Source organism: Pinus tabuliformis, chromosome 9, assembly GCF_031772625.1.
Source record: "Pinus tabuliformis cultivar Carrire ecotype Pingquan chromosome 9, CPIR1, whole genome shotgun sequence".
NCBI classification, from domain to species: Eukaryota; Viridiplantae; Streptophyta; class Pinopsida; order Pinales; family Pinaceae; genus Pinus; species Pinus tabuliformis.
In genome coordinates this window covers 564,569,618-564,582,362 of record NC_142307.1, presented here as the reverse complement: position 1 = coordinate 564,582,362, position 12,745 = coordinate 564,569,618, and the positions used below count along the sequence as shown (strand labels likewise).

The 12,745-nt window shown below is 40.0% G+C and overlaps 1 protein-coding gene across 1 annotated transcript; it reads left to right on the top strand.

Moving 5' to 3' along the window:
• Nucleotides 1-254: 254 nt before the first annotated feature.
• On the top strand, nt 255-5,743 carry LOC149149771 (uncharacterized). The gene is made up of 2 exons (XM_089442585.1): nt 255-716; nt 2,111-5,743. Exons 1-2 carry the CDS (start codon nt 255-257, stop codon nt 5,741-5,743), a joined length of 4,095 nt encoding a protein of 1,364 aa, XP_089298711.1.
• The last annotated feature ends 7,002 nt before the right edge of the window (nt 5,744-12,745 follow it).

Here is a 12,745-nt window from a genome sequence, read left to right as displayed (position 1 = left end):
TTCTTTTTCATCATTATATATAATTAAAACATGAAATGTCTTATTATATGCCAACTCTTTTTTCCCTAATTTTGTCATAACATCTTTTTCAGTCGGCTCTGCTCCCGTCCGTCTTCCTCGCGCGCCCCTGACCTAGCCCCCGGGCTCTGCCTGGTCGGGCCTCTGCGCTCTGCCTGCCGTTGTCGCTCTGCGCAGTCCCTCTCGGGGCCAGCTCCCCATCGCTTTGTCCTTTTGTGGCTCTCAGCGGGCCTGCAATGGCAGGATCCGCTTCCCCCCTCCCCGACTCAGGGACCCCTGAAGAAATCTTTGAATCTCTACTGTCTGCTTCTTCCGATCCCAGGCCCCGCCCCTCCCAAACTAAGTTCATTAAAAAGCTAGATGAAATGCCAGAAGTGATTCTTCCCCCCTCTCTGCCAAGGAAGTCAGCAATAGCTCTTGCGGAAAGAGGCCTCGTTGGCCAGTTCACTGGGCTCTGGCCATCGCCAAGAACCGTGCAAAAATGGGTGGAGCGCAACTGGAGCTCTATGATTCAAGGAAAGTTTGCCATCAGATTCGTTGGACGTGGGTACTACACATTTCTATTTGAGACAAAAGACGACAAGAACCTCATTTTCCGAAATGGTCCCTATTTCATGGACACAAGAGGACTCTATTTGAACAAATGGACACCGGACTTCGATCCGGAAATGGACATCCCAAACGCAGTTCCCGTCTGGGTGCGCCTCCCCCACTTGCCGCTCCACTGCTGGGGGGACGAATCCGTCAGAGCCATAGGCAATGCACTTGGAAAATATATAGACAGATCAGAACCGAGAGAAAATATGCATGCATGCGCAAGAATATGTGTTGAGGTCGACTTAGGTAAAGGACTACCAGAAGCCATCAAAATCAAGGTAGACAAATGGATGCACATTCAGCAGCTGGACTACGAACAGCTACCCTTCAAATGCAAGGTATGTCATGAGTATGGTCATTTTGCAAATAGATGTAGCAAGTTAAAAGCAAAAGAAGTAGAAAACAATGAGGAATCTGCAGAGGGTGCTTGGGAACAAGTCAAACGGAAAAAATCTTCTTCTACCCAGGGCCCCAGCCCCTCAGCTCCTCAACCCTCGAGCTTCCCTCCTCCCCCTCCTCCTCCCCCTCCTCCCTCTTCCTTCCCCTCATCTTCGAACCCCTTTGAATCCTTAGAAGCTGAAACCCCCCCCTCTCCCCCCCAGTCCCCCCGCCCTGCCTCTCCTCGCTCTTCCCCTCCCCCCTCTCCTCCCCCCACCATAGAAAGAATCCTCACCCGAAACAAAGCCAAAGAAGCCAACCAGCCTTCTGATCCCCCGAGAAAAGTAGGCAGGAAATCGAACAAAGAACTCAGGGACGAGACAGCAGCAAAGGAGATGGCAACCGGAACCCAGCAGCCGATGGACTCTTATTTAGGCAAGGTAAAAGGAAGTGGAGAAAAAATCAGGGAGAAGTCAGGATCACACCCCACAGCTGGTAAATAATGAATTTGGTCTCTTGGAACTGTAGGGGGATGGGCTCTTCCTCAAAACTAAAAGAACTCAAGGATCTTTTAAATCAAGAACAACCGGACATCCTTCTTCTTCAAGAGACCAAAATCACTGAGCAGGAATTTCTTCACCAGACACAACGTTTCAAAAGTTTTTCAGGCCTATCAAAAGGATCAGACGGGGCATCTGGAGGAATTGGAACACTGTGGAACAAAAACAAATGGGAAATCATCAACTCACATCATTTCTCATGGTGGATTAGGACAGACTTTAAGTGCAAAAGCACGCAGGAAACTTATCATATCTTCAACATCTATGCACCCAACCAGTACAGGGACAAAGCTAACTGTTGGAACTCTATAGAACAGGACATCAATGCTCTACAAAGTAACAATTTAATCCTCGGGGGAGACATGAACCTCATAAGGAACATGGAAGAAAAATATGGTGGAAGCTACCACGCAGACCCCTCAAGAGATAAGTTAGAAACCATTATTCAGCTTTTTAATTTATTAGACACCCCTCTGTCAAACGGGAAATACACATGGTCCAATAAAAGAACAGGAATACACAACATTTAAGAGAGGCTGGATAGGATCCTTATCCAGGAAAGCATTGCAAGTAACTTCCACTCAATCAGGAGCCAGGTCATCCATGGCACTGCCTCGGATCACAAGCCAGTGATTATTAAGCTGGAAAAAGGTGTAAACCTTGGTCCTCTTCCTTTCAAATACAACAAAAGATGGGATCACAATGAAGAATTTCGCTCTCTGGTTCAGACCCAATGGGCTAAAGAAGTAATTGGGTCACCTTATTTCGTGTGGGAAACTAAGCTGAAACAGCTCCGGGTAGTTCTAAAGCAGTGGGCAAGGGATCAGGCAGCACTAGACAGGCAAAAGAAAAAGGATCTGACAGAAGAGATGGAACGTTGGCACAAGGAAAAAGAACAAATGCAATACACAGCTGAGGATCTTGAGAAGGAGAAAAACCTGTATAAGGAGTTATACAGGCAAAATCGCGCTGAGGAAGAGGATCAAAGACAAAGGTCCCGTTGCTTGTGGCTGAAGGCGGGGGACAAAAACACTTCTTTTTACCACAACAACATTAAGATCAGAAGAGCCATTAACCAAATTGACAAAATCGAAGTGGAGGGGAGCGAACTGAAAGGGCAAGAAGAACTAAAACAGGCAGCCTTTAACCATTTTAAAGATCTCCTTACAGCTGATCCTCAACCTCACAACAGCGAGGAATTCCTCAATATAATAGAGAGCAAAATAACAGAGATCCACAACAAGGAGCTAGAACAAGACCCCACGGAAGAAGAAATCAAGGAAGCTATCTTCAACATGCAGCAAGATAAGGCTCCAGGGCCGGATGGCTTCACAATTGCTTTCTACAGGCAGTTTTGGGAAACTATAAAAAAGGATTTGGTGAGAATGATAAAGAATGCCTTCAGAAATCATAAGTTGGGGGAAAACACAAAATCCTCTCACATAGCTTTGATCCCCAAGGAGGCCAACCCAAAAACTTTTGACAGATTTCGTCCCATCTCGCTCTGCAATGTCTCTTACAAGATAATCACAAAAATGCTAGCTAATAGATTAAAGAAACTCCTCCCCCTTCTAATCGCTGAAAATCAGGGAGGCTTCGTCCCAAGCAGGCAAATCATAGACAATGTCATCATAGTCCAGGAAGCTATTCACAGCAGTCTCAATAGAGGAGAGAGGGGTATGATTATCAAACTGGATATGGCTAATGCATTTGATAGGGTGGACCACTCATTCCTAAGAGCAGTTCTCAAAAAATTTGGCTTCTCTTCCAACTTCATCAGCATCATCTGTGGGTGTATATCCAACACTTGGACAGCTCCTTTGGTCAATGGCCGCCCCAGTAATTACTTCAGAAGCACCAGAGGGCTAAGGCAGGGCTGCCCCCTCTCCCCCTTCCTTTTCATTCTCATAGCTGAGACCCTTAGTGTTCATCTAGAAAACCTTCGTCAGAAAAAAGAAATTACAGGCATCCGCATTGAAAGGGGAATCAAGGAGATAAATCATTCGCTCTTCGCGGATGACACCTTGCTCATTGGGGGAGCCTCTAGTCTGATGGCAAGGAGGTTCAAAAGAGTCCTGGACGATTTTCTTCTAGCATCCGGAGGCAAGCTAAACAACAGGAAATGCAAAATTTATACTTGGAATGTCCCCCTCCTGATACAACAAAGAATCTCTCAGATTCTTGACATTCCTCTTCAAAGAAACTGGAGTTCCTTTACTTACCTAGGCTTACCCTTGGCAAAAGAACACATCAAAGGTGAAGTTTGGACAAAACATATAGAAAAAATGAGGGGTCTCCTCCAGAGCTGGGGTGTCTCTTGGTTGAATCTTGCTGGCAGAACTGTTCTTATAAAGGCCATCCTTTCAGGCCTCCCAACTTATCAATATGCAGTAATTATGGCTCCTGCTAGCATACATAAACATATGGAGCTCATCATGAGAAGCTTTCTTTGGCAAGGTGGGAAACAGGACACAAAGAAATTTAGCCTTGTCAATTGGGAGCAAGTCACTTTGCCTTATGATAAAGGGGGTCTGTCCATTAAAATTCCAAGCCTCTTTAATCAGGCTCTGGGTCTCAAACTGATCTGGAAGATCCTCACAGGAAATGGCTCTTGGTGGGTGGAGACCATCAAAAGAAAATATTTGAACGGCCCAACCTCCAACATTCTTAACGATCAAATTGCAGATCGGCCCTGCACCCCAGTTTGGCGATTGATTAAAAAAGTCCTACCCCATTTCCGAGAAAATGTCTCCAAAATCCCAGGCAGTGGAAGGAGCACAAAAATATGGTCTGATAGAATTATGGGGGCCAGCACACGAAATTCGCAACAAGAATTCAGCCCTTTACAAGAATGGATGGAAGAACGAAACATAACCACCTTGTTTGACATCTCCTCTTGGACTCAAAACAGATGGAGTGACTGGAGAGAGCTAAATCTTCCTCAGGATCTCAGAGACCTTTGGCACAATTTGAAGCTTTCTCTCTCTGGCTCTGCCCCAATCAATAAAGAGATGGAGGATAGATATGTTTGGGACACCTATGGGGGCAACTTCACAGTGAAAGAGGGATACAAATCATTGCAAAATAAGACTCCCACAGTCAAGTGGCATCTGCACTCAGCAGCCTGGAAGAATGAATGCATTCCTAAAGTAAAACACTTCAACTGGGCTCTCTTAAAAGGAAAGATCTTAACAGCGGAAAACTTGAGAAAAAGAGGCATCCAAGGCCCCTCGATTTGCTGTTTCTGTAGAGCAGAGGAGGAGTCAATTCATCACTCCTTCCTTCGCTGTCCTTTCGCACAAAGCTGTTGGAACCAATTAATCAGCCCTTTGGAACGGAGGGGAAACTATGAGCAGGTACATAATCTCCAGCAAAACTGGAAGAAAGACTACCCTCTGCCCAGAAAAGGCAAGACTAACCTTATCAGAATTTGGAATTGCATCCCGGCTACTCTAAGCTGGAATATTTGGTTAGCTAGGAATCATCATGTTTTCGAAAATGGGCAGCCAAAGATGGATCAGATTGTTGCTAAGACCATAGCAGGTATCGCTGAAACTCTAAGCGCAAACCATATAACTCCCCCAGATCAGCAAGGTTGGACCCAGGAAGAACAGGATTGGTACAACAGATTCAATATTAGCCACTCCCAAGGTCTCCCCCCTCAGCTCAAAACAACGCAGTGCCACCACAACTGGAAGCTTAGAGGAGAAAAGACGGAGATAAATAAGTGGATCCTCGCTCAGAATCGCCCCCTCCTCTTCTTCGACGGAGCTTCAAAAAACAATCCTGGGATTGCCGGAGCAGGTGGACTAATCAAAGACAACAAGGGGACCCTCATAAGCAAATATGAATGGGGTCTCGGGAACACCTCCAACAACGCCGCGGAAGCTTACAGTCTGTTCTTAGGGACCGAAATTCTCCACAGGTTAGATATGAGGAACGCCATGATCATTGGAGACTCGGCCATTATTATTGCTTCCATGATCACAGGCAAGGAGTTTACAAAGGCAAGCCTCAACAGCATCAGAATGAGGATAAATGACAACATAAGAAACCTGGGACAAGTCACCTTCATGCACGTGCTAAGGGAGAGCAATGCTGAGGCTGATATCTTAGCCAACAGGGCAGTTAAAAGACCGCAAGGACAAGTCTGCGAAAATGGCAGAGTTTTTGAAAAGGCAATTCCGTAAGGGGCTGAATTGGCAGCTCATGCATCAGAAATGCTCCACCCAATCTAGTCACAATCGTCATATTCATCATTCCCCCTCAGGTTCCCGGTCCCTCGATTATCCTCTCCCCTCCCCTCCGCCGTCGTTCACCTTGTTCCTCGATCCCAGCTCCCTGCTGCATCATCCTCCTCGTGATCTCTCCCCCGTCTTGGCGGGTTTCAGTCCCCTCCGCACCTTTGAATCTTGCTCAAATCTGCAGGAGGATCCAGCCTCAGGCATTTTTAAAATGCTCCCTCATCATGGCAGGCAGCCCTCGTTCCTTTATATCCCCCCTCAGGTCCCTCCTTTCCTCAGAACATCTTGGAAGTCTCAGAAACATTTGGGCAAAGCAGGGAGTCTCGAGACAGGCAGCTCGGTTATCTCACAGCATCTCCATACTCCGGTTTCCAGAATCTGCAATCAGTGGGATCATCCGATCCTCCCCTCAGTGAACAGGTATAAAACATTTCGTGTCATTATCTTTAGTTCTCTAACTTGTGCTCCCTCAGTCATGGCAGAAAATAGACAACAGAACGAGGCACAGGGAGGCGAGGCGCGCCGTGAAAACCCGTTGGACAGGGTGTTAGGCAATAACAACTGCTCTGTCTGCAAGGATCATTGCTTTCTGATTGCCCGCTTCGTCAAGCATCATAATGAACTGCGTGAGGATTTCATCGCGGACAGCAGATCCAAGCGCAAGAAGCTGGAGAAACGAAAAAGGGAAATCGAGGCTCTCAAGGAAAAGTGCGAGCATCTGGAAGAGGTCGTCAAGCACATTCAAAGCCTCACGGAGAGCATGCAGGCTGAGGCCTCCACAAAGGATAGTCAGAAGGAAGAGCAAAAGGAGGACCAGATGGAGGACACTGTAAACCAGTTCTGGTGTTAATCTCATGAATAGCAAATTTTGCCTTATAGCCGGCCTGTTTGTTAGACAATATAGTAGATATCTCTTTCAAATTACTTTACTTCAGTTAGAATCACAGAAGGCAAGGGCTGCGTCCCTTATTTTGGACTTCTTACCCACCTACTTCTCATGCACCTTATGTATCTTTCCCTGCCTTGTGCAGTTTTTTTAATATATAAGTAGACGATCTTGTTAAAAAAAAAAAAATTTTTTTTTTTTAATTTTATAATTTCAAAAATATTATTTATTTTTTGAAATTATATATATATATATAAATATATAAATAATAAAATAAGATTTCAATCTTTAAAATTTGAAAAATTAATCCTCTTCTTAAAAAACAAATTTTAAAATTATATTTAATATATATTTAATTATTATTAAATTAAAAATAATTTTCCAGACAACTTTTTTTTCCATGAATTTTGATCCAAACTTATAATCAATAGCTTGCAGAGTTAAAGATGTGATTTTTGAAGGGGACCATTATCCTTATGGACTCACTACAAGTGCCTTCCAGTACTAGAAATGTCTTATTTTGTTTCACACTACTAGTGCCTTCCAGACATGTCTTATTTTGTTACACTAGGTTGGAAATTGTTAACTAGTGAAAAGTGTTTTTCCTGTTACTTTTCCACAACAGTACAATACATGTTTTCACATAACATAGGCAGCCATCTACAAAACTTTATAGGTGTCTATAAATTGTTTTATTCATTGCACTTATTTGCAGTATTATTTGTTCTTTTTCATTTTGGATATGTATAATATTTTTTCAATTAATATTTGGAAAATCTAAATTACTATATTTATTATCTATCAAATCATTTGTTCAAAATAAACTTTTCAGTGATTACAAGGTTGTTAAAAGTGCACATCTATCTGCATTTTCGAATATCTTATATTTTAAGATTATTGATAAAAAACAATTAAACGATTAAATATAAATTAATAAAATAAATTGTATTTCTAAAAAATGGAAGTAACCAATATAACTTTAAAATTTTATAGAAAATTTTATAAACCACCCCCACATAAAAAGTGTTACACAAGGATTTCCAGAACTGAGGACATTTAAATTATACCATTTTAAAATGATTAGATGCAAATAAGGCTTTTGAAGGAAGTTAGGGTTAAACATAGTTATGTGTCAATATCGTACAAGTCATTTCACACGAATAGAAACGCGAAAGGTAATGTAGATACAATCAATAAAGTTTGAAATTTGCTATTCTCTAAATGGGTACAAGTATATGTTCTATGTTTATAGAACTATTTGAAAGTACCATATTTATATGTTCTATGTTTATAGAACTATTTGAAAGTGCAATATTTGGAGTATGTCCTTCCAGCAATGTAATATTATAATAAAACAATGAGTTGATGACAACCAGCATATGGATGTGTTTAATTGATAAAACAGCAACTCTATTATTAACCTCCAAACAGAAGAACATAAGATTTAATCTCAAAACGTGATAAACTTATCAGAAAAAATACTTATGCGTCACACTAAATTTTAAATATGTTACATTATGATCTTTTGCTGGTAAATATATATTTACATTGATAGGAGTCCTTTATTAGAGCTATTAGAAACCTCTATTAAATGTTTGTAAATTAATATATTTTTTAATTAAAAGATATGTTTTATGGTTTAGTATTAAACATGATGATTTATTTTTATCATCTCTTCTATATTAATGAATAGATTTTTTACTAATAATTTCTTTATCTCTAAATCTATATTTATATTTTCACATTTATTTAAAATTAATCCTGAATTAATCTATAACTTATCACCAGTTTAATAAAAAAGTACAGTACTATAATTAAACATTTCCCAACTAGATTTAGAACATAAATAAATATCAAAATAAATAAAAATCATGTTCTATATGTAATATAGAAATACAATCACCATAGGGCCTGGAGTATGCCCTAAAACTGCTTCTGCTTGGCTAAGAGCTCGTCTTCCTCGGACGTAAGGAAACAGGTTAACGGCCCAAGACCCAGAGGCATCTGCCAAGAGTGAAAGCCTGCTCCCTTACGGACCACCAGCGGGTTATTTCAGGTGGCGTGGTTTTCCTTGATAACAGTGATGTGTCAACTGACATTCGCGCGGATAGCAGCCAGAGATGGCTGTCCTCACTGTTGGTTTGACAAACTGAGTTTGATAGGTTTTTCCACCTTTTGAAAAAAAAAAAAAGAAATACAATCACCACGTGTTCAATTTCATGTACATTATTCGAATCGTTTCCACTGTTTCGACTTAACAAGGTGTTCGGATTCGTTTACTAGTGTGCAGAGTACCAGGTCTGCCTTTCATGCCAAATGTGTGGATTGTCTAAGTTTAAATCTAACGCGCACGTGGATGGATTACCAAGTTTTAATTTAGTGCCTTAGTGTGTGGAATATCAGGTTTGGATTTTCGACAGCTAATGGATTATTAAGTTTGTTTTGGTTTTTTTTTTTCCAGGATGAAAAAGCTAGATATTGTATTATATGAGAAATATGACCCATAACTCAAGATTAATATAGATAAAGCGTGGAAGCATATCTCAGAAAACAAAAAAGATAGTCCCAGAGTGTGTGGATTATGTGGTTTGGATTTTCGACACCTAATCGATTTCAGCTATAAATTTCAATATTCACGAAATGCGGAATTATCTGGTTTTGTTTTTGATTATTGTTTTTTTTATTTTAAATTAAGATTTTATTCATTCATAAAAAAATATATTAGTAGCAAAATGCACGCAGTTTTATTTTGATTGGTTTTTTTTTACTATCACGATTAGTATATGACTATAAAATAGAAATACAATTATAGATATAATCCACAATTTAGGTGGCCAGAAACCATAGTTACCAAATTCGGCCGAATCGGCTTGAAAAATTCGAATATTCGGCAGTTCGATTCGGTTCGGTGATTAATACAGTTAAATTCGATTCGAGGGAAATATATTAGCTTTGGTTTCTTCTCCCAAATAATAGAACTGACGTGGATGGACTTGGTATTATTAAGGAGGGTGAGACTCGTAGTATTTCCACCGATTAGAGAACATTTCTAATTTCCCTTGCTCGAATAGAGAAAACAAAAATTGAAAATATCAGTGAAATTAGGAAAAATCTGTTTTTTCAATCTTCAATTTAGAAAAGAAACAGAAAATAAGTGAAAGTAGCTTATTCTTTCTTTGTTATAAGATTCTATGAATAGAAATAAATAGAGTTTAGATGGCATATATATAAAGAAGAAAAATACAAAGTTAAAAAGGCAGAAAATAAGTGAAAGTAGCTTATTCTTTCTTTGTTATAAGATTCTATGAATAGAAATAAATAGAGTTTAGATGGCATATATAAAGAAGAAAAATAAAAAGTTAAAAAGGCAGAACAAAATAGAAGGTAAAATTGATATTAGAAAATTTCTGTTTTTTCAATCTTGGAAACCGAAATGTGTGAAGTAACTTAATTTTAAGTAATTAGTTTTTATTTATGGAAGGATTGATGTTTTGGAGAGAAAAGATGAATAGTAAATTTTTTAGATAATTTTATTTCTAAGATTGTTATATTATTTAAAATTAATAAAAAATATTCATAATTCAAAATAAATTGAGAAAAATTTAATAAAAAAAATGTTTTTATGATGTCTATTATCGAATTTTTTGCGAATTGAAATTTTTTCATTCGAATTTTTATCATATCGAATCGAATTCGAATTCGAATTTGAATTCGAACTTGGTAACTATGCCAGAAACACAAGTAGACACATAAAACAAGTAAAACACTTGGACCAAAAACACTAGTATATACAAAAAACAAGTAAAACACCTGTAACCATGCTAGTCATCCGAAGTAATGGAAGCTGGAGCTGGGTTGTCCAAGAGGAGGAAGAGGATGGAAGGAATACTCGACGTGTTTTTCGAAGTGGGCCATCCATGACTCCAACTTCTCCACCTTCTCGGATAACGGATTCTGGGCTCGCCAGACCACCACTACGCTCTCTTGGACATGGCACCAGAAGTAATGCATTTTGTTAAATGTGGAAATAATCTTTGCATTCTCCTCCCGCCGCACTCGCCACGAGGTTTCTAGGCATTCCAGTACCGATTGAATCAAATCCAAACAGTTTTCCAAACAACATTGACATTCTTGTCTCTTATCGTGCCCCGAATGAATCATCTTCCTCTGTCTACCGTCCCTGTGTGGCACATCCCTCCACCCCACCACTAAGTCTACGAGGTGTGAGCCCCTCGGTCTATCGCTAAGCCACCACGACCACGACCACCGTGAGCCCCACAGATCTCCCGACCCAAACTACCAACATTTCTACCGCCGCGGGAGGAGCTAGTGGTTTCCACTGCCACTTGCAAGGGAGACTCCAAGGCCGCTTGGCCATCTGACTTGTGCGTCCACTAGGAAGAAGAACGGGCAATGCGAGGCACTAGGCGCATTACGGTAGAACCGACACCGGTCAGAAGGGACAAAGATAACTAGCAAAATACTACACCGATTACAACTTCAACCGCAGAGAATCGCCCCACCCAAGTTGGCAAGACCACAGACAACCAACACAAGAGAAGAGCAGGGAACCACAATTTGCAATCGGAAACATGGAGCTGGACTCGCAATTCGTTGTCCCCAACCATTTGTAAGACGACCACTGACCATACCACCCAGCCTCCAACACACTCGTGCTATAGAAGCGACTTAACCTCGCATAACCCCAAGAAAGAATCACTGAGGCGGCGAACCAAATTCTGCCCCGACGTAGAGGAGAATCCACCCACCAACAAGAGGCCCTTCGAATGAGTTTCAAAACTAGAGGCCCAAATCCTCTTGCGCTAAAAAAAGCTAAAGACCACACACCAACAAGGAAATTACATAAGTTACTGCCCTAGAAGCTGGGGAGGGGACGTCAGCGAGGAAGTTGCTACCTTTCCCACATAAGGTGCCCTCTATATTGTCCAATCTCATGCCCAGGACTCGAGCTGCTCTCTATAAAATGATACCATGCCCATACTACTTGGCAAAAGACCACACCACCCTCCATAAACCTTCGACGATCATCTCCACCTGCTTGCTTCGAGGTTCACGAAGGTTTCACACAAACAATAATAACGCCTCCCGTACACAAGATGTCATGAAAAGATGAGGAGGTCGGTCCTTGATCATGTTTCAATTTAATAGATTTTAAGTTTTAATTATCAGTTAATTGTTCTTAAAGATATAAGCACTAACCCTAATTAATTTTATATTCTATTAAGTATTTAAATTATCATCTTTTAATTTAACTGAATTTGTTTAAACCAACACTTTGTAAATATTTATTAATATTAATATGTTAATTTTAATTATTAAACTCATTCATACTAATATATTCAATATATAAATATAAGTATAAGGACAAGGACACATTCGTAATCATTAAACCCGATGAAAATTAATGTAAATGTGTATGTATGAATTGACTTTTCTACTTAAAACATTACACTTGATTATTAAACCACTTAACCGATTCCAACAATTACTCAATATAATCGTATAGTTTTACAACACCATGGTGTACATGATTTGATTTGATAAAGATTGATTTTATGATATTTGGAAGTTATAAAATATCATTTATTAAAGCTCGAAAAATTAATCACTACTCTAGAAAACCTAAGAATTCGAAGAAAACAAATGAAAGGGATGGGCCCTTTATTTTATTAAATTAGTAAGAAAAATCGTAACAACGAATTAAAAATTAAAAGTAAAATTCAGGACCAAATCAATCATGTACCATATCTGAATTTGACAATGATCCCTTGCCCACCCAAAAAAAATTGTCAGGTCCCGTCTCCCAGACCAACGGCATCACAAAATTGAATGCTATTACTATAAAATAAAATAAAAAATATTTAATAATTCTTTAAAGTAATATTAAAAAATATTTAATAATACTTAATCCCTGTTGCACACTATCTTCTCTAGGCTTACATGAATAGGGGGAAGTGATGCACCTCGACGATGAAGATGCTGGGGGAATTTCTGTCCAAAGGCCAGCCTATAGAAAATCTTCAATGGGTTGCCGCAATGCA

Bases quoted from the DNA above. Each gene is read 5' to 3' on its own strand.
- LOC149149771 (XM_089442585.1), top strand. From the start codon at position 255: ATGGCAGGATCCGCTTCCCCCCTCCCCGACTCAGGGACCCCTGAAGAA. The intron at 717-2,110 runs GTGCGCCTCCCC...ATCCTTATCCAG, and splicing joins CAAACGCAGTTCCCGTCTGG to GAAAGCATTGCAAGTAACTT.